The sequence below is a fragment of the Dermochelys coriacea genome, chromosome 2 (genome assembly GCF_009764565.3).
Source record: "Dermochelys coriacea isolate rDerCor1 chromosome 2, rDerCor1.pri.v4, whole genome shotgun sequence".
Taxonomy (NCBI): Eukaryota; Metazoa; Chordata; order Testudines; family Dermochelyidae; genus Dermochelys; species Dermochelys coriacea.
The window spans coordinates 251,785,554-251,808,429 of NC_050069.1; the positions used below are offsets into that span (position 1 = coordinate 251,785,554).

Consider the following 22,876-nt stretch of genomic DNA (forward strand, 5'->3'; position numbering starts at 1 on the left):
GAGGCTAGGGATACCATCCCAGCCCATCCTGGCTAATAGCCCTTGATGGACCTATCCTCCATGAATTTATCTAGTTCTTTTTTGAAGCCTGTTATAGTCTTGGCCTTCACAACATCCTGTGGCAAGGAGTTCCACAAGCAGACTGTATCTGCCACCCACTGAATGATTATCAAAAGAAGTATTAAATAATTACTCATTCACTGAGTGGGGCAGTAGTTCTGGGGAAAAAATAGTATGTGATCATGTAATAAAAGCCTCTATCATAATGCATACACACAAAAGGGCTGAATTAAAGTTGCACAGGCAACCTCAATTCTGGCACTTCCTAACTTCTTAGTGCTTGACTTTGAAACTATACTGTTCTTTTACCATATGTTTTTTAGATCTAATTTTAATATATGATGTATGGTGAAAGTGTGCAGAACTCCAAATATATTTTCCTCATCTCCGTGCTGTTGCACTCATCTAAACTGCATACTGTTCTTATTTAAAATAATGGTAAGAACTGCTCTGGAAATATTTATTTAGCGAGAAAATTATCTCACCCACAACCCTAAACAGAAATAAGTACAGATATTTTGTAATCTAATAGCAATAAGAATTGCAATACTTGACACAGAACTTGCATTCATCCGCCGTTAGTGCATGTGCCCATATTTATCCAGTAAACATGAAAAATGACTTACCACCCCATTGCTAGTTAAATATAACCTCAAATTGCCTTATAATGTGAAACGTTATTAACTGTATAGCCTAAGAGTAAGTTAATTGAGCAAAACTTCTAAGAGCTAAACAGAACAATATATCAAAGTGTTATTTGAAAGTGATATTCTGCACTGATGACTGTCTATACATTCCAGATTAGCACAGATTTGTATTAATTTGTTAGACAGAACAGTACTATAGTGTTTGACAACATATTTACTATTACTATACTACAGTGTTGATATTCAACAGTCTATTCTTTACAATGTATTCACTAAAGACGAGCACTGAACATTCCCAAACTTCTAGAGGAATTGGAATCCAAAACCAGATTTGGGTCAGAATTGTGTAGCTTGGTTCTATTACAACAGAGCAAACCAAAACTTCTGGTCTGAACATCCCTGAACTGAAGACATTTTAAGATTGCGATCTGCACAGACCCATCACTAATATTTACAAGTGGCAGATAAACATTTTCTCCACATTCAAACTCAATTGCAAATAGCAGTCTAAGAAAAGCTACTTGTTAGCACAATATTTGGATGATGGTAATGAATTATAAGCAGATAAACGATATTCAAAAGGAAACATGAGAAATATGTTCCCGGATTCAAATGCTGATGGGTTTTAGTGGATGTTGACATATCCTAAATCCTCTTCTGCCTATTTCTGAACACATTCAAGCTAAAATTAATCTGTTCCCTGAAACTGATGGCAGTACAGCTTTATGTACATTATAAATCGAGATGAGATGCAGTAAAAGCAGTGCAGCAAGCATCCTTCACAGCAAAGTGCAAACATTTTTAACGACGTATACTTCTTGCAAAGTCCTATTACCCACTTAAAGGAACTCTTCAGTCAGAACGCATGAACGTGAAATAATGTTTCACAAAAATATTTGTAAGCTATATGATTAACTATACTCATTATGCACATTTGCAAATGTTTAAGTAGCAATTGTGGTCATAAACAGACTTTTTTTCTTGCATTTTCTTAATTCCCAAAGATATAAATTCCCATATTTTAAACCAACCAGTTTATTTCTGTCATAATTGGATACTAATATTATTCTGGACAACAACTCAAATCAAAGCCATGTAATTAATTTTAATCAAAATTCAGCAAGGTGTGTACCTTAAAACCCAACAGAGGAGGTCGAGAACAGCTTGTTACAAACTTGAGTAGTTTGCGTTTCTCTTCATCAGTGAAGCTTTCCACAACTCTCCAAAATATTTTAATTACAGGATGGTCTGCAGTATATCCACCTATAATACAATTTTAAAAATATTTTAAAAGAAAACTCAGTTTTATACAATATGCAAGTAGACAAATTATTTTTAATATATCATTTTAGAGACACTCCTATCAGTTCTAATCAGGTTGAAAAGAAATTAAAAGCAGCATGCCAATTCATCTGATTTGCTATTCACCATCACCTGCAGGCCTCTTTGGACATTAGTAATTCACAAACTTCTCCCTCCCACTTAGTACCTGTGTTCTGCATAATTTTCTTCCAGTCTTATTCATTGTACTTTTCCAGGATGAATCTCATTTTAAAAAAAATTTCTGGCTCCCTTTGCAATAACATTACTAGTAACAATTATTTTAAAGGTAAGTAAAAATAATTGAAAAAAATGAAAAATGGTAATATTGAAAGCCTACTGACAGCGATAGCTAGGATATTCAAAGGTAGCCGTTTATTCAATCATAATACGCTTTTATACACCTATAATTGAAGATTTATTGGTAGAAAGAAAAATGATTGTATTTTGGTATTTATGAGCTGACAATGCACATAATTTCCCTGCAATGTGTGATTAATTTGTCTTTTTATAAAGGAAGAACATTTCACTTCACAAAATACATTCTTGGAGTTGGGTAAAATCATAATGTGCAAGAAAACTTCATTGTGCAGAATACTGAGGAAAGCATTTCTTTATGATTAAAATGGAGATTCAAAGAATTACTCAGAAATTAAATACTTTTAGCAGACTTAAAATAGTAATTCAAGACATCTTTTCTGAGATGGGCATTATAAATGAGCATTATAAATGCTTCCAACCCTCTTAAATTCAGGGAATCCAAAGGCCTCTCATTTTGAAAGCTTTGCCACTGACATCAAAAGGGCAAGATTAGGCTCCAGCTCCTCTTCTAAGAAGTTGCTTTAGGATGAAAATGTAAAGAAAATTTAAAAAAAATTCTTTATTTGTGAATCAGCCATAACAACTCATTTGTGTAGTTGTGATATACTTACCTGAATAGTTTGTGAAGGATTTAAGGTCATCCAGACTAATAGGAACCTGGGCACCAGAAATCAAAACCTGCACGTGGTGAAAATTCTATTAGATTTGAGGTAGAAATTAAACATTTTTTTCAGTTTTGAAATTATTAAGCAAACACTTCTCCAACATAGCTAAACAGAAGTACCTGTATTTCTTGCTGATCAAACATCCTAAGACATTCGAGGTTAACAACATTGGCAAGACCCTGTCGGAATGCAAGGCAATGCTGTCTAATCTGTTTGTTTAGTCTGTAGTCTGCTACTAGATGGATGTAGGCTATTCTGTTTGCACTCGTGACAGGAATATCCTTTCCACCTGGCTTCAGTTCAACCACCTGTAAACATAAAAATATGTATTTATTCATAATCCTGGTAAACGCTAATTCTATATATTGCATGTACATGGAAAACTTACACTTCCAAAAATGAGCCACAGAAAACTCAAGGACATGAGTTACATACTTGAAAATAACTGAAATATATTATAACACCATTGAAATTGGAAAAAAGATCATCATGAGGCTGTATTACTACTTATTTATATAGGAGAATATAAATAAATAAATAAATAAATATGAGTACAAATTAATGTATAAGAAGTGAGGTATCACAGGACATGATTTTTCAGCCCCTAACCTCCAGCTGTACTTGTGTAAAATTGGGCATACCCATATATACACCTATGCCTAACTACCATAAAGTTATTGGGCTGGGAGGTGTCAGAAACTCCACTTCTAGGAAGAATGTAGGTGTGAAATACTAAATAGAGTATTATGAATCAGCTAGAACAGGGGTTCTCAAACTTCATTGCACTGCGACCCCCTTCTGACAATAAAAATTACCGTATATACTCGTTCGTAAGCCGAATATTTTTGGTAAAAATGCGACGCATCAAAGAGCAGGGGTTGGCTTATAAATGGGTCTACATGAAAATCTGATGATTTTAAACTATGAAATTATTGAATTGAATATCTAATACATTGTCCTTTTGTTTACTTGGAGCATTTGCAGGCATGGAGCCCCTCGGTTCCCTGTGGCTGCAGTTCGTCGTTCCCAGCCAATGGGAGCTGCAGGAAGTGGCGCGCCACTTCCCGCAGCTTCCATTGGCTGAGAACGGCAAACCGCTGCCACTGGGATCTGAGGGGCTCCGTGCCTGTGAACACTCCAGTTAAACAACCCGCCAGTGGCTTACCCGCCAGTGGCTTACCTTGACGTGCCGGGAGACAAAGTTTGCCAACCTCTGAAATATAGGGTCGGCCTATGAAACAGTCATACCGTTTTTATTATTTTTACCTATCCATCTTGGGGGGTTTGCTTATAAATGAACGGGCTAATGAATGAATAAATACAGTACTACACGACCCTCATGACCAAAGCCTGAGCCTGCCCAAGCTCCACTACCCCGAGCAGGAGATTTGGGGGGGAGGGAAGGAGGCAGAGGAAAATCTGAAGCCCAAAGGCTTCAGCCCCAGGCAGGGGGCCTGTAACCTGAGTCCCAATACACAGGGCTGAAACCCTCAGGCTTTGGCCCCGGGTGGTGGGGCTCGGGCTTCAGCTTTGGCCCTAGGCCCCAGTAAATCTAAGCCAGTCCTGGTAACCCCATTAAAATGGGGTCCTGACCCACTTTGGGGTCCTGACCCTCAGTTTGAGAACTGCTGAGCTAGAGACTGGTGGCAAAATCCTGAGCCTGTTAAAGTTCATGGGTGTTTTGCCATTGACTTTAGTGGGGCAAGGCTTACACCATAGATTTTTATCCCTTGGAACAGGAGTAGCTTCCAGAAATGTATGAATCTCAGAGTTCCCCTCAGGCAGCAGTTAAAAAGGCTCAGTTTGGCTGGACTGTGCTGTTCTAGCTTAATTGTTTGGTAAAGAGAACACTTGTACTAGTGCATTCTGCAACTTCACATTACAACAAGGAAATCCCAATTCCCGCTGGCCAAAAGTTACAATTTTGATATAGGTCTGATTTAGAGAAATGTTGAGCACCCACAACTCTAACCTAAGTGAATGGGAGTTGTGGGTGCTCAACATTTCTCTAAATCAGGCCTATATCAAAAACTGTGAAATGATGAAAAATTATGGGCCTGATTTTTCAGAGATGCGGAGCATCCACAACTCCAGCCTAAGTGAATGAGAGTTGTGGATGCTCCGCATCTCTGAAAAAACAGGCTCATAATTTTTCATCATATTGAAAAGATAAGGTTACTCACCTTGTGCAGTAACTGAGGTTCTTTGAGATGTGTCCCTGTGGGTGCTCTACTTCTGGTGTCAGCGTGTCCCGGCGCCGTTGATCAGAGTTTTTCGGTAGCAGTGTCTGATTGGGAGTGCGCAGTAGCAGTCTCGTGGCACTGCTGGTGCCTCATCTAGCATGCGCATGCCCCGATCCCTTCAGTTCCTTCTCTACCATGGAGTGTTTAGCTTTTACTCTGAAGTAGAGGGAAGGAGGGTGGGTAGTGCAGCACCCACAAGGTGACACATCTCAAAGAACCTCAAAAAGAAAAGGAGTACCCGTGGCACCTTAGAGACTAACAAATTTATTAGAGCATAAGCTTTCGTGAGCTACAGCTCACTTCATCGGATGCATTCTCTTCTTTGAGTGCTGTCCCTGTGGGTGCTCCACTTCAGGTGAATGTAGAGCAGTGCCCTCATGAGGACGGAAGGGACTTCGTAGCTGAGTTCGTTGCTGAGGCTAATACAGTGAGGCCTAGTCTTGTGTCTGAGCTTGAACTGAGAGTAATTGTGTAGTGGTTCGTGAATGTGTGTTCAGAGGCTCAGGTGGTTGTTCTGCAGATGTCTAGAATGGGCACATTACGTAGGAATGCTATGAAGGTAGCTAAAAGCTTTTGTCAAGTGGGTTCTGATGCCCGGATGCACTTCAGTGTTGTGTAGTGAACAGCACATATGGATACAGTTGGATATTCATTTAGATCAGGGGTTAGCAACCTTTCAGAAGTGGTGTGCGGAGTCTTATTTATTCACTCTAATTTAAGGTTTCGCATGCCAGTAATACATTTTAACATTTTTAGAAGGTCTCTTTCTATAAGTCTGTATATTATATAACTAAACTATTGTTGTACGTAAAGTAAATAAGGTTTTAAAATGTTTAAGAAGCTTCATTCAAAATTAAATTAAAATGCAGAGCCCCCCAGACCGGTGGCCAGAATCCGGGCAGTGTGAGTCAGCTCGTGTGCTGCCTTTGGCACGCATGCCATAGGTTGCGTAACCCGATTTAGATAATCTTTGCGTAGATATGGCGGAGCCCTTTGATCGTTCTGTTATCAACACAAAAAGTCTAGGAGATTTTCGGAAGGGCTTCATTCTGTCCAGATAAAAGGACAAGGCACAGCAAACATCTCATGTGTACAGGACTGCCTCTTGAGCATTAGGATGTGGTTCTGGATGAAATGTAGCTAAGTGAATCGGTTGGTTGAGGTGGAACGAAGATGATACTCTGAGCATAAACTTAGGATGTGTATGGCGGGTGAGCCATGAGAGCCCCTATCTTGTTGACTCTTTGTGCTGATGTAATGGCGACCAGGAATGCCACTTTCATAGATAAGTGAAGTAATGAGCATGTGGCTAAGAGTTCGAATGGGGCTCTGGTTAGACTTTTGAGCAAGAGATTTAAGTCCCATGCTGGTGTGGGTTTCTTGGATGTCTGGGTACACGTTCTGTATGCCCGTTAGAAATCGCTTAGTAATCAGGTGAGTGAACACTGAGGTGCTGTCTACCTGTTGATGGAAGGCCGTGATGGCAGCGAGATGAACTCTAAACGAGCTCAAAGCAAGCCCTGAGTTCTTTACGGATAATAAATATTCCAGGATTAGTGGAAGTGGTGCCTGGCTTACAGATATTCGTTTGTCCTGGCATCGTAGGAAGAATCTTTTCCATTTTTGGAGGTAAGTAGTACGCATGTTGTGTTTTCTGCTGTTTAACAACACTTGTTTTACTTGTTCTAAATAGGTTAGTTCATCGTGGTGGTGCCATGAAGGAGCCACGCCTTAAGATGAATTTTTGCTGGGTCCAGATAGAGGACTTGACTGTCCTCCTGCGAAAGAAGATTCCATAGGTGAGGGAGAGTGAACAGTGTGCAGATCGCCATGTGCGTCAGGTAAGGAAACCAAGTCTGTCTGGGCCATGTCAGTACTATGAGTATTATTTTGGCTCTGTCGGTTCATATTTTGTATATTACTCTGGAAATTAGAGGTATTGGTGGGAATGCGTATAGGAGAGGAGCATTCCATGTGAAGCATCCCCTAGGAATCATGTTCCTAGTCCTGCTTGTGAGCAAAACTTTGGGCATTTCTTGTTTGCTGGTGTCGCAAACAGGTCTATATATGGGGATTCCCACCTGTGAAAAATATGATGTGTTATTTCGTTATTCAGTTCCCATTCATGCTCTTGTGAAAACTATCTGCTTAATGTGTCCACTATTATGTTCAGTCGACCCAGGTATGCTGCTGTAATAGTGATGTGTTTTATGCACCAGTTCCATAGTTTTAAGGCCTCTGTGCATAAGGAGTGGGAACGTGCTCCACCCTGGAGGTTTATATAGAACATACATGCAATGTTGTCCGTCAGGACCGTTATCGTTTTGTTTCATAAGAGGGAGGAAATGTAGGCATGCGTTGCAGTCTGTGCATAATTTGAGTAGGTTTATTTATTTCCGTGGGGGACCATGTGCCTTGGATGGTATATTGGTTTAGGTGAGCTCTCCATCCGATCAGTGTGGCATCTGTTGTGATTTCTATGGATGGAGGATCCTATTGAAACGGGATGCCTGAGCAAATGTTTATTGGGTTTGTCCACCATCATAGTGAACGTAGAACCTCGGGGGTCGGCGTGAGTCTTTTGTTTAGGCTGTACTTTTGTGGAATACATACTGAGCTCAGCCATCCTTGAAGGCAGCACATGTGTAGCCAGGCATGTTTTACAATGAAAGTGGTGGCCGCCATATATCCCAAGAGTTGTAGGCAAGTGCATGCAGACACCCATGGGGTGGCTGAGACCACCGATATGAGGGAGGTCATTGCTGTAAATCGGGGCATCGGTATTGATGCTTTGGCCTCCACTGAGTCCAGGTGCGCTCCCATGAAGTCTAATTGCTGTATAGGAGTTAAGGTAGATTTCTTTTCATCTATTTGTAGCCCCAGGGAGTGAAAGAGAGAGATGGTTTGTCGAGTAATTCGTAATGTATCTATCAGTGTGGTGCCTTTTAGCAAATAATCGTCTAAGTATGGAAATATCAATATTCTCTGTCGGCGCAAATGAGCAGCTACAACCGCTAGGGTTTTGTTAAAGACTTGTGGAGCCTTTGACAGTCTGATTGGCAGAACTCTGTATTGGAACTGGTTTTGTCCCACTGTGAATCGTAGGAATCATCTGTGAGCGGGATGGAGGGTAATGTAGAAATACACGTCTTGTAGGTCAAGGGCTGAGAACCAGTCCCCCTCTTCCAGCACAGGAATGATCGAGTTCAGTGTGACCATTTTGAATCTGTGGGTATGGACAAATTTGTTGAGTTTTCTGAGATCTAGCATGGGTCTCCAACCCCTGTTTTTCTTTTGAGTCAGGAAGTAATAGGAATAAAATCCCTTCCCTCTGTGTTGTGGTGGAACTTGTTCCACGGCCCCTAATTGTAGAAGATGATGTACTTCTTGTACTAGGTGCTCATGAGAAGGGTCCCTGAAGAGGGATAGGGAAAGGACGTGGGTAGGTGAGATGGAGGTAAAGGGGATGGTATAACTTGTTCAAATTATCTCTAAAACCCAATGGTCTGTGGTGATATAGGCCTACGTTTGGTAAAATGGTCAAAGCTCATGACGCTGGTGGTCAGGGAAAGTCAGTCAGACCCTCAACCAACATTTCAAAATTGCATCTTTTTGGGTGGCGCTTGGGACATCGCAGCCTGAGTTTGGTTAGGGCGATGTTTCTGTGGTCTGTGCCTTTGTGTCTGACTGGCATATGGTCTCTATTGGCACTGCGATGTGTTGTCCCCGTTATGGTTGTAAGGTTAGTATCCGCGTCTCCTGTTAGGGAGCATGTAGATCCCAAGGGTCCTCAGTGTAGCTCTAGAGTATTTCATGGAATGGAGGACCTCACCCATCTTAGCGGAGAAGAGCTTTTCCCTATCGAAGGGGAGGTCCTCTATCTTGTTTTGAAGTTCCCTTGGGATACCTGATGAGTGTAACCATGATGCCCTGCACATAACTATGGCTGTCACTGTCGCGCATGCCGCTGCGTCGTCCATGTCGACGGATGCCTGAAACTCTGTTCTACCAATAAGTGGGAGGCACGAGCATAACTGCCTCTTCAGGGGAAGAAGAGGAGTTGTGAGCAGGGGATGTCTCTTGTTCAGTCATCATCTTCCTTCTCCTCTCTTACCTCAGAAGGTTTGGGTACTGATGTCGTTGCAGAGCGTATGGGTTTCCTGTGAGAAGTGGGAGGTCTGTGGAATTGAGACCTGTAGGCTGCCCAACGGTCCCATTGCAGCAATTGAATGGAAAATGGCATAGGAGGGCACATCCATGGGTTAGTGAGTCATGGGGGCAGATCTCTGGTATTCTGTTCCCATGGTCTATAATGAAATTCAGTGCCTACTGGAGAGGAGCGTCCAGAAGAGAAAATTGCCTCCTGCATATCTTTCTCCTCATCACTCAAAAAAAAGTTGATTCAGGTGCCATTAGTACCAGAGAGCAGGCAGTGCCAAGCAGTGGAGATCTGCGTGCAGAGGACACTTGCATGTTTGACGAGTGTATAAGGGGGATTGGTGCCGACGTATGTGATGTTGTATCCTTCTGTGCCGCCTCTTTAGGTGGAAGTGAAGCCGGTGCGGCCTTTTAGTGTGTAGCCTTCTTAGGTGCTGTAGGCGCCGCTCTTGGCGGTTCCGTGGTCAGTGCTAATGAGCTCACTGCCACAGGGGAAGCCATCACAGGTGGTTGAAGTTGCAGTACCATGCCCTTTGCAGAGGTAGTCGGTGCCGTGGAGGAGGATGCTGCTTTGTGCCTGCTACTCGATTCCTTTATCCTGTCAGCAGAGGTCCTGGAGTGGATGGTGCCAGAGGAGCCCGGTGCGTCAAAAGTGCTTACTCTGGAGAAGTTCGGCACCACAGGCAGAGATCTTACTGGAGACTGCTTCTTTTATAACTGTTCTCGGCTCGGTTGAGATGTGGTCCTTTTCCTCGATTTTATAGAGGAGTTGGCACTTAGTCTATCCATGGAGGATGCGCCCGGGGCACCCCTTGTTGCGCTTTGTCCAGGGTCTGATGTTCGAGTGAGGGATTTCTCCATTAGAATAAGTTTAAGGCAAATATCCCCATCTTTCCTTGCTCTAGCTATAAGATTGTTACAGTGAGCGCACTTCTGTGGTATGTGTGACTCACCTAAGCTTCAGACACAAAGGGAGTGACAACTGAAGATTGGCATTGCATTCTCACATGAACTGCATCTTTTAAAGCTTGAGGAACCAGGCATATTTGAGACGTCCCTGGTGAAAACTGGGGGATGGGAAAATGAAAGTTTTTTTTTTTTTTTTAACAGCTATCTAACTAGATTTAACTAACTTTAATTATATTAAGTAACACACTGTTAATAAACAAGGGTAAAAACTAAGCTATCTAATATTATTGGAAGGTTTACAGTGACACCGCTAATGGACTCCGTCTCAAGCCGAGGACGGTTGAGAAGGAACTGAAGGGGTCGGGGGCATTTGCATGCTAGATGAGGTAACAGTGGTGCAGCGAGACTGCTACTGTGCACGCACACCTCCGACCAGACACTGCTACCGAAAATCTCCGATCAAAGGTGCTGGGATGCACTGACACCTGAAGTGGAGAACCCACAGGGACAGTACTTGAAGAAGGTTTTGTTACTGGACTAAAAAAATCTACAAATAAATAAGCTTATCAAAATACTTTGGCATGCAAAACTATTGATTTGCAAATGGATATACTATATTATCAGTAAGATATAAAATGGGTTCTAAATATGGATGCTGAAATATTCCAAATACAGCAGGATTAAAGTAAGGCCATTAATCTTTTAATATTAATCTTCACAAAAAAAGGATAATTTTGCTGAGCGAGAAACCAACTACTGGTGATTGTTAGGGTTGGGGATGCTTTTAGAAACTATCTAGGAACAAAGTTTGGGCTGACAAAAAAGTTTTTGTGGATGTCGGTGCAATTTTGTTTTAACCCATCCTTTATTTAGTTATAATGTCAAATGGGACTACTGTAGATCTTCCACTCAACTTTGAAAGATATACTACTCGCCTGGGCATACATCAGATACCCTCCATTAGCAATAACATGACAGGCTGATAGATCTTGTTGGGTTGCCTTTTCTATATGTTCAACTTTTGCCACTAGATGGTGCAAGTTAACAGTGTGGGTACTTATGTATGAAGTCACAGTGGAAAGCATCTCAAAAAGCGCACACTTACAGAAACAGCTTTAATTTTCATTTTGAATAAGTCAAAGCTAAAAAACTTCCAAAAATCTTCTTAAGTACTTTAAGAGGTTCTTTACCAAAACAATACATTTAAACTTCAAAAGAAATTGGCCTGAGGGAAATCATTACTCAGTGGACAATACACATAATATACAATGTGGGTTACTCTATTTCGTGTATTGAAACTGTGTTTCTTTAAGACAATGACAAAAAAAATCCAGGTGGAATAAAAAAAGAACAAAGCCACCAGTTTAAAACTATCAACTGATAATTGATCTCAGACATTTATCTCGTTAAAAGTTCAATATCGCTACGTAATGTGTTCTTTTAGGGAGAAAATATGTTCAGGGAAAAAACCCAGCTTGCTTAATTCACGTTAATATTCCTATAAGTAAAGCAAAAACAAAATTCCAAACTTTTACTTGTTTTATGAAGCTAGACACTTTAAAGGTGTGAATAATTATTTTAGATTTGCCAAAAAAATTTTTTTAAGTCCATCGGTGTAGACCTCTGAATTATTTCCTTGTGTCTGGAGCTGGTAACAGAATTGCTCAGGTGAGCATAATTCAATTCAATAACAATATCGTTTGCCTACTGCAAAGAGATTTCCAGACATGTTAAGGAATGGCACTGAAATAATTGAGAGATTTTACTTTAAAATACAATTATGAACGCTCAGTAAAAATCATAAAAATGGTACAATGGCAGGACTAAAATCAGGATGTTATGGTTATTAAACTGAAGTCTCCTCATGTGGTTCTATATCCCAGATCAGGGCTTTGGGATGTCAACTACAGTTTCAATTAAAAGTGAGATACCGTCCTGCTTGAAACAATCCACTTCCCTCAGTGTTTCTTAACGGGTTCATATGATAATGTCTGGCTTTTTATGTGCTTTTCACATAAGTAGAGAAGCGACTGAACACTTACCTGCTGGGATGCCATAGGTCAAACAATGAATTTTATTTATTTGGATGAGACTTTGTTCCTTGTTTGATAGGTTTCTTTCTGAGATCCTGTATTTCATATTTGTCTGGGTACTGTAAGTTAGTAAGCCTTTCTTCCAAGTGTCAGAAAGGAAAAAAGCTCTCTTACTTCTGATGGATAAATCCAAGAGCAAAACTCTCCGAGTTCACTGAGGACAATTTGTGGTGCAAAGAGGCCTTAAAGCAATTGGAGGCAGCCGGTGGAGAAGTCCCCCTGCGCAGAGGAACTTTCTGCTGGTGTAAATCCGGCAGAGGCAGAACCACTGGTTCCTATACCAGCTGTCCCTCCACCAGAGAAGGTGGAAGAAAGGGCGTTTTGGGGTCACAGAGGGGATATACATATTTTAAGAAAAGGTAATCCTCTACACATTGCTGTTGTGAGGGGGGGAAGTGGTCACCTTAAGTTAGCATTGTTGGATTTGCAGGGGGTCAGGTAACCTGGGGTGGATCTTTTGGCTCCCCTCCTACCTCGGTTCCAATCTTCCCAGAGAACTGTGAAAGAGCACTCTTTTAGGGTATGTCTATGCTGCAGCTGGGAGCGTGCTTCTCAGTGGTGGGTAGCTCTGGTCAAGCTAGTGTGCTAAAATACCTGGGCTGAAGGGAACATGGTCTGAGTTCAGTCTAGAAGGTCAAGGCCAGAAGCACCAGTCTGTACTAGTGGGACGCTATAGAGTCAGGCTGAAGTCAAAGATGATGAGCTGCACCAGTTCAGTGTCAAGTGAGTCAACCATAGTAGAACCAGAGTCAGGGAGAGGTGTCAGGAGCGAAGCAGGGAACCATGAAACAGAAGTAATGCTACGTATCAGGAGCAGGGCTGGGTCCAGAAACCAAGAGCAGGGCAAGATATCAGGTGTGTGCAGCAAGCTCTGTGTGCAGCAGCAAGCCAGGGATCCACCTAGTAGCACAGACAGACTACAGGTGTTTCCCCTAGGCGTTGAATAGTGTGCCTGGGCCAGTCAAGGAACAGAGTTGGCTCTGCCAGTCAGGACCTCCATGGACAGGACATCCAGTGGTGCTTGATCCCATAAGGCTCACAGCCTGTCAATCAGTGTTCTGTCAGAGCCACTGGGTGGTGGTGTAGATGCAGCACTCAGTGACCAGCACATCCAGGTTCTAGCCCCATGGATCCTCACACCACTGCCCGCCCTCAAATGTTGCCTGATCAGGCTTATCAAAGTGGGTCCTGTGGAAGGCCTCCACCAGTTATGGGGCATATATGTGACTGGCAAACACTCTTCAGAGCCATATTCCTCCCAGTCCACCAAGTACCACGACTTGCCTTGTCTAAGTTTGGTACTCCTCATGTACCCGGGACCTTAACAGGCGGAGGTGGTGGCTATACGTGACCAGATAACCGGTTCTCTGTGTGCAATTTCAGGAGCAAGATGTGAAAACAGGATGTATTTTAAGGGACTTAGGCAGCTGAAGTTTAAAGGTTACATGATTAATCCACTGGCAGATCTGATGTGGCCCATGATGTTGGTGATCCACCTTGTGAGACAGCCTGCCCACATGGAGGTGGTTGGAGGATTGAACACCTTTCATCCAGTTGTGAAGGCTGGGCTTTTCTATCTCTGAGAGTCCACATGCTGCTTATAGACTTCCTTGGTGTTACTGAGATGACCCTTCAGCTGCTTCTGAATGTGGTGAAGTCACTGGACCATATCAGTGGTGCAGGGTTTTGGGAGCCTGTCAGCAGTGCAGGGTGCAACCGGGGATGAAACTTGTAGTTGGCAAAAATGGAACTCTGGCAGTTTCACCTGCTCTTCATGCTCCGTCCCTAGACCTAACCCCCTGACTAGGCTAAGAAGGTAATCAGCTAAAAAGGTAATCAGACAGGAGAAACCTTGGACTGGTTCTCTCCCCTGCTGGAGCCAGATGATGTGATGTTGACAGTGTTGGGGATAATTCCTCCAGGCCTTCTCCACTATCTTCAGTAATCTCCATCCTATGCATATAGCTGAAGCCATCCTTTGGAAGCTCTGACAGGGTCAGGGGTTGACTGTGATCCTATGCAGTGCATTTCCACTGGCTCATGGCAGACATAGAATGGAGTGAGGCAGCCCTACTATACCAGTTCTGAACTGAGCTGAGTGAGGAAGCCAAGGACAAATTAGCCTGCATGGAGCCTCCAATGGGCTTGGAAACGTACATTGACACATGTATCTGGATTGATAACCAGCTGCATGAGTGTTGAAGGAGAAAGGAGGAGCTGCACTGTCACCATGCTCATGCCCCAAACCAGACTCCTGAACCCATCCAGGTTAACCCAGAGGCAGCTGACCATTGATGAGAAGAAGTGATGCTGATGCACTAATTTGTGCCTTTACGGCAGAGACAGAAACTTTCATAGCAACTTCTGAGGCCTCAAAATTCTTCCTCAGACACTCTTCTGTCACAGCTCAGGGCACCTGATTCGCCCTTGATGGTCCAACAGGCTCCTCAGCCATCACCTCTCTTGGGTGAATACCTTGGGACTGAGATAGTTCCAGGTTGAAGAGTTCCATTCCTACACTGTACTATTTCCCAAAAGATGAGTGCCTAAGCAGATTTGCTTCGCTTCTCTCCTCAGCGACGGTAGTCAGCGTAATTGCCAACACATACAAGTTACCACACAGTTCTTTCTAAGCAAGCACTTTTGTTCTTAAGGTAAAAGCATTACAGTGAAAACATTTGAACAATAAAAGAACCTACACACGTTAACAAAGCTTCCAGAGATCACCTCCAACAAGGGCTCTGGTTGGTAATTAGTCCTTCAAACCCCACACGGGGGTATTCCTGTGATCACCAGTTCATAACGGTTTTTGCTCAAACTAGCCACCAAATCTTATAGGGTCTCATTGGGCCAAAGACCCTCTAACCCTTCCCTAAGGACTGGGACCCCCCTTGGACCAGAGGTGCTGTTTGTCTGCTGAATCAGAAAAAAAGCCCTGAGTCAGTTTTAACTCAGGCTATTTAAAATCAAACATTCTCCCTTTGTCTGTTGGTCCCTGAAGAATCCATTCTGAACAAGGAGATGCAAATCTCCCTCCAGATGCTGCCAGCTCTCTGGAGGTGCTGCCTTACCACCCCACAGGGCTTAGTTCCTGGAAGGCTGTGGTCCCCCCTCCTGTGGAATTACATATACTTAATCCACAGTACATAAACATTTGCACTTTTAATACAATGAACTCCTATAAAACTCAATTCAATAAGGTTTGTCCAAGATATTGTCATATCTATCACACCACCTACACTGTATGGTGGTCTAAAAGGGGAAAAAGTCTCCTTTAGCTGGAAGAGTCAAACTCTTAGCAAAACAAATGACAGAGTTCACTTTCCTCATTGGACAAAGAGGACTCTGAGGAAGAGGAAAGAGTTTTCCTTTTTTTTTTTTTTTTTTTTTTTTTTTTTTAAAAAAGACTGTTTGAATTTATTAGTCTCATCCTTATGTTCTGAGCATTTTACAGGACTGTTTAGTTTCTTAGCTGCCAGACAAGGAGTTAAAGTAAAGAAAGAATTAGAGTCAATATACATAGCTATCTTGGAGGAGCCTTTTCCCATGACACCTTTTTTTTTTTACTGGCTGCCATTTTGTGCACTTGAGCCAGCAGTGAAAAACCAGGTCAGTGTCACTGCAGGAGCTAGCTCTTTATCAGGAGCTAGCTCTTTATCAGGAGCTACTGCTATTTTGAATGGCCTGGTACAGTGTTCCTTCCCCTAACTAGGAATCCTAATGAGTGCAACCTCAAGTTGACTGAAAGTCTATGAGAACTGAGAGCACTTAGCACCTTGTCGGACTGGACCTAATGTGTTGGTAATAGAATTCCAACCTCTCTTGTTGATAGAATCCTTACTGAAAGTGACTTTCACTGTAGATAATGTCTGTGCCACAGCTGCTGGGTGGGCACTGTTATGAAGACAGCTATTTACAATGGTAGATTTATGGTGCATTTATTAGGCACTAATTCATTAGGAACTAAAGTGGTTGTTTAGCTGAAAATAGAGATAATGTACACTCGACATATAGTATAAATTAAATACTCAGCTCTTTTCCAGTCAAAGTGAATTAGCCTTACCTTAATACAGTTAATTAGTGCTCAATGCTTAAGCAAGCTTTGGTGATCAAACACAGCACAGAATGTATTTGTTTATATGAGGTTTATTAACATACTGAAGTAAAACTAGAAAAAAAACCTTCAATACTCAAATGCAGAACTTAATTAAAAAAATCAATTAGTCCTGCAGCAATTACACTAGAATCCAGAGGGTCTCATTCTTCAAGGCTAAAATGTTCTTTATTCAAGTATAAATAAGAACACTAAATTTTAAACAACCTGACAGAATTTCAGTTAGTTACTCAGAAGTGCATTTTATGTTCAACCTTTCTTTTAAAGATATGCCTACAATTAACAATCAAAATCCTTGTTACTATTAACCACACCCCTTTAGTAGAGAATTTGAAGAAAATAAACTCAAACTGCTTGACAAGAATGCACTTGGTACAATTTTTTTTGTATTAATAGTTAGAGCTGGCAGCATCTCCATCAAGAAAATCTTCCTCAGTGCTCTTTCTGGCAGCTTTTTGTTTTTAATCTCTCCACCTGCTTGTTGCTCTATGTTCTCTACTAGATGTTTGGCTGACTTTCTGAGTACAGATGGACCAGATATGTTATAGATCAGAGACTGGAACCCTTCCATGAAATAACTTTTTAAATTGGGAGTTGAACTGTTTTTGTTTGTATTATGAAACCCTCAATTTAAATGCTCTGAAAGGAGTAATTCATGCTATTGGACTAATACTTAAAACAAAACAAATAGCAGCTTACTGTCACAAACACTCGGGTTTATAAGTAGAGGCAATCACTTTGTATATATTGTGACCTTAGCAACCAAGTATCAATAAGTGATAAAACTAAGTCCACTGATTGGACAGTTCTAAGGCAACTGTAAAACACCTGACAAGAATATTTGTAGATGGACAAAACTGAGAAAATGCTTTCCTAAACAACAGCATATCAGATCACTGCTTTCAGTTTTGGATGTTGTTACACAGACACGCATAACTCACAAATCTCACATATTGATGTGTAACCCAGAAATAAATAGGACACTGGGTTACATTTTACACGAACTATTATTTATGTTAGGCAACCACCTTTCAATGTGATTTATGATCCCCAAATTTGAAGATATTACTTTAAGAATTTAACAGTGTCAGGTTCTAAGATCCTGCAAAATGAAGAGAAATGGATGATGGAACAGTAGAAATAACCGCAGCAAGATGAAGCTGTACACCAAAAGTAACAGAACCCAGACTTGCTGCAAGGAGGAGCATCGGAACCAGAAGTTACAAATTCCAGGAGTGGCTGCTCAACAGGCTCATTAACCGTTTCATTAGCCAGGTTGCCACTAAACTCAGGCTTTCCCTGTCTGAACTGAGAAATGAAGAGGACCCAGAGGTCTACCTGGTCACCATTTAGTGAAAAATTATGAGGCTTACTGCATCTGAGTGTGACGAAGAGTTCCAAGTTATCTGTTTGGCCTCCTTTCTTACGGAAGAGATACAAGCTAACATCAGGCTCTGAAAGAGGATGCTGCTATAGATTACAAGAATGTTAAGACTGCTATTTTGGACCAATTATAAGTAACGTAGGAGATGTAAAAATTCCATCTGTCTTATTTAGCACTTTTCATGGGTAGATCTCAAAGCACTTTACAAAGGAGAGCAACCACTCCTTCGCTTAAGCTTGAGACCATGAGAGCAGGAGAACCAAAGGACATCCTGATATTGGAGTGTTAATTGAAAAGTCTGCTTGAGAAACAAACAACAGTGTTCCTAAGACTGCACATAGACTGCTCTTATGATTCTGCGGCTGTTCATAGCTTTGCTGCTCAGAACCTTGTGGGCAACAGTGAACTTGACAAAAATCAGGTCAGTTTCCAACTCTTACTACTTGGGGAAGATCAGAACAGCAGAAGACATAGTATTAGAGATACTCAGTGAGGAAAAATATACACAGCATATTAGGAAGTATTCCTACTATTTTATAAAATACTTGTTCAAGAAATTGACCAGGATATTTGGGGCAATTTACTACTAGAACTGTCAGACATTTTATCAACAAATAAGCAATGCTGACACAAATGAGAGTCATTTTTTGTGTTTTTGATAAGTACAGGATCAGTTATTATTCACTCCAAATATTGAAATAGTCAGAATCACTGTGCCTCTTTACTTAAAGTTGGACAAATGGCACTTGTTACACATGTGCCTTATCACTTTTACATCCAAATATGAATGTAGTAGGGAAATTAATGATTAACTTGTTAAGCTGGGAAGGAAAAAAATGCCACACTTACCTGTGCCTCCCCAAGGTCATTATTCACCACAGTAAAGTTTAGCCCAAGTTCTTCTACATCCCCTTCGTAGCTCTTGAGAAAAAGCAAATTTTTGTACATTTCTGGATCTAATGAAGCCAGATGATGAATGTCCACATCAGCACTTGTCCCCAGCAACTTTGAGAGGAAAAAACTAGCAAATGGCAGCTCTACCAGCATATTTTCATACAGTGCCTAAGAATAAAAACAATTAAGAAAATGACATTAGCTTTCATTATGGGTACTACAAAGACATTCTTAATATCTTTTATCATCTGTTCCTTACATTTCTGTAACTTTCCCTTTATTTAATGTCTGAATAGAACCTCTTGATGAAAAAATATCCCATGTACTGTATCTATTTACATGTGCAACTGTAGTCTGAAATTTTAACAATCCTGCTATTGAAATATCATGCTTTAAAACCTTACAAATAAGTTATCTGCCCATTGCAAAAGCCATGGCATTTTCATACTCTAATAAATATCGACACTATGAATATAACAGTTGCTGGGAACCTGTTAGACACCATCATTCATTTACAAGAAAAACAAGGGTTATCAATGCCAATATCACTTCCTCCAGAATATCTTCAAATCAGATGAAAGATATCTATTCTATGCCATTAGTCAACCCATACAGATGCAGTGAAGCAGATTCCAGAGTTTCCATTCTTACCCCCTAATTTGCCAGCCATTTCAAAGCTAAAACGTGAGTGTGATTCTACTCTGAAAAATTACTATGTAAAAATTGCTTCTTCTTACTAATAAACAGCAAATCTTCATTCTTTCTGTACTCAGAGTCAATGCTGCATACTTTGGTGAACGAAATACGTTACTACTTTTTACTCCTGTTAAACTGGAAGATATAACATAGCTAAGAAAGAGAGAAATGGCAGGATTCTATTCCTTATTGTGCATCATCAACATGATTTGTTAATTGCCAATTTAAAAGCCTATCAGCCTATGCAATATACTAAACTAAAGTCACTAGTGGGGCACAGGTGCAATCAAAGGCATAAGTTAGCCTGGCTAAACATTTATTATTGTTGACATGAGAGTATGAAAGAATCCATCTCGATTTTAAGTTCCCAGTATGAAGCAACATCATTAATGGATTTTTATTTTTATAAACTGTAAACTGAAAGTATTTGATCTAGAAATTATGAAGCTACATGGAACTTCACCTATCCATTTTTTACTGAGTCAAACTCTGAAATGCAATTATATTCTATGTAAAGTCCATGCATATTCCCCCAAATATACAATCCTGTCAGTCAGAGGAAATATGCAATGATAGCCATCCTCAAAAAGAGGGAGAAATGGAAATGTGTGGAGGGAGAGAGAGAAGATTAAAATTTTATAGAGGTGTTGGGGGTGGAGAGGTGGAGAGAAGGGAAAGCACCCAAATGTTATACACTTTTAACATAAAAATAGATAAAAACGTCCATCTTACATTCAGACCTCCTCCTACTGTTCATTAGCCACATTAGCATTTTTCTCTAGACCCCAGTTCAGCAATCATGACCTCAGTATTTCCCACAACACCAATGCAGAGAGAACGGGGAAAGGGGTATTACTGACAGTTTCCCTTTCTGCTGTTTGAAAGTTTAGCTATTTATATGTTACTCAGTTCCTCTGAGATTGCTGTAGTATTTAGAAAAGGAAAAAATATATAAGCAACGAAAACAATGAAAAGCACTAATCACCCAGTGATAGCCTAACAAAGGTGTTAAAGTAAAAACCTACACAATTGCTTAAACTTTTGAAGGAACATTTTTTGGTTGTCCTGTTAGACTTACCATTAAGAACACACGAATAAGGAGTTCAAAGCTAAAGGATGCATTATACATATAACTATATGATTTATTCAAGGTGTGGAAGTCGAACTCTGCATTTGTGTAGCTGACTTTAAAAGTAAACTAAAAGTGTAAATCATTAATTTGCAGTGTATAAGGTCACTATTTGCATTCCTGCATTAGTAACAATACTCTGAAATAAAACCAATGTAATTCCTTAAATATATCAAAGCTACCTGAATTTAAAATAGAATCCCATCTATGACTCATAAAATGTAAATGCAGAGGTGTGTGGGGTGTTTTTTTTTTTTTTTTTTTTTTTTTTTTTTTTTTTTTTTTTTTACACACAAGGCAGGTTTAAACCTTTAAAGCATTTAATATACAAAGACTAATAAATGATAGCACTAAAAACCATGATCACATCAGCTAAATGGATTATAAATTAAATTTCCATAATGTATGCGACTGAAATACAAATGTAGGCATAAATCAAGGTATTTTCTAAATACAGGTTAATTACACAAATTCAAAAACTGTCGATTTTTTATGCAAAATAATCCACTTAGCATTTTTCATATTGGTCTTAATTCTTAGCCACTTGCAACACTTGCTCCTAGAAGCCTATCAATAACTCTATGTCAAGAAAAAATAGCAATAGGTATATTGAAGAAACTTGTATGTTATTTTTCAAGTGTCTGTCTTTTATGAGTGTTTATTGCCAGAAATTGTGCCAAAATGATCTGAAATAAAAAGGATTAATTATAGTAGAAGCCTTTTAATATAAGTGAGTGCACTAGCAATGCAATTAATGCAAATCGTGATGCTATCAGGAGAATAAATGTGAACATCACAGGCCATTTCTGTTTGCTGCCAAATAACTTTAGTAATTTACTACATTAAGAATCAATAAAAAAAAATAATGCTTTTCAAATGCATCACTATCAATCTTCAGGTAGTTCCAAACTGAGCATTTATAACAATCTAAAAACTATATAAAACATTTTTAAGCCACCTTGATTGTGCAGGTAGGTGATAACTTTAATTGCTGCTTATGTTAGCCGAGTGATTCTAAATATAAAAAGTAAAGTACATTTGTAAACAAGGTAAAATAAATATTCTAATTAGTGTAAAAGCTAAGTTTTGGTATTGAATGTCCAACAAAGTTTTAGAAAAAAATGCAGAGAACTTTCTTTGATAACTTAAGTCACAATCAGCTTCAGTCCTTTCAAAGAGGTGAAATATAGTAAAAGAAAGCCAACATTGCACTGAAGTGGCCATATGCCCTGCTCTGCCAGAATCTGCCTAGATTGTGAACCTCTATCTTTCAACCGCAGAATAAGAGCAGCAAACACCTGAGGGAAGAAATTAGCTTACACTTGAGATGGGATCTGTTCTAACTCCTCCTTCTCTTTGACCACAACTCTGATGTCTCCTGTTCGTACCCTGGTGTATGAGACCAAGGAACTATAATGGCTGATCCAATTACAAACAAACAAACTCACTCCCTTGCTACTATACAAGAACTCTAATCTTTCATTCAGCCAAGCTTCCTTTAGCCCTTAATGGTTGGCTCTTTTAGAATCCATTGGAAGATGACACCAGTGCTTGGGAGGTCACGTGCCCTACTTTCCCATGTTAATTTTCCCTTTAATTTACTCCCTTGCATTGGCTAATCTGTCATTATCCTGTAGACCTAGGAGTTGCACATAATTACAGAAAGGAAAAAAACAAACAGAAACTCATGAAAGAAGCAAATCTAACCTAAGACCTGAGAATGAATAGATTATGGGCCTGGTTTTGCTAGATGACAAACATCTTCGAAGAAAATGAAAGCTAAATAATGCCTCCCAAAATCAGGCCCAATCTTGCCCCCACTGATTTCAAAAGGAGCAGAGGTGGAAGCAGGTCCTTTCTTAGATTGGGAAGACTGCCAGCAAAACTCAGCTCAGGCCACTCATTTATCATTCCTCAAATTTTGAATCCCAGTGCTCAATCCTGCAACCAGATCCCTGCAGACAGACCCTTGCACTCATCCAAAGCCCCACTGAATCCACCTGCTTAGAGACATTGCAGGATAAGGGCCCAAGTCAGCACTTTCCTGGTTGTCAAAAATCAACACACCATAGAAAGAAATGGCCATTCTACATATACACATACTAAGTGTTTTTTAATGTAGAAGAGGATAAGATATTTTCTCAAACACTGAAAGTATCAAACACCTTAAATGGGTAACAAATACATTCAAGCAGATGTTATCTAAAACAATCAAAACCATAGCTCTGAGATGTTTCAGAGAA

The 22,876-nt window shown here is 40.4% G+C and overlaps 1 protein-coding gene across 1 annotated transcript in view; it reads right to left on the reverse strand.

The window, feature by feature from the left end:
* The window catches only part of UBE3C (ubiquitin protein ligase E3C), a 183,000-nt gene that overhangs the window by 10,626 nt on the left and 149,498 nt on the right, over nt 1-22,876 (reverse strand). Inside the window, 4 exon segments of the mRNA XM_038389495.2 lie at nt 1,840-1,970; nt 2,960-3,026; nt 3,133-3,321; nt 18,764-18,976. Coding sequence (XP_038245423.2) covers nt 1,840-1,970; nt 2,960-3,026; nt 3,133-3,321; nt 18,764-18,976 — 600 coding nt within the window.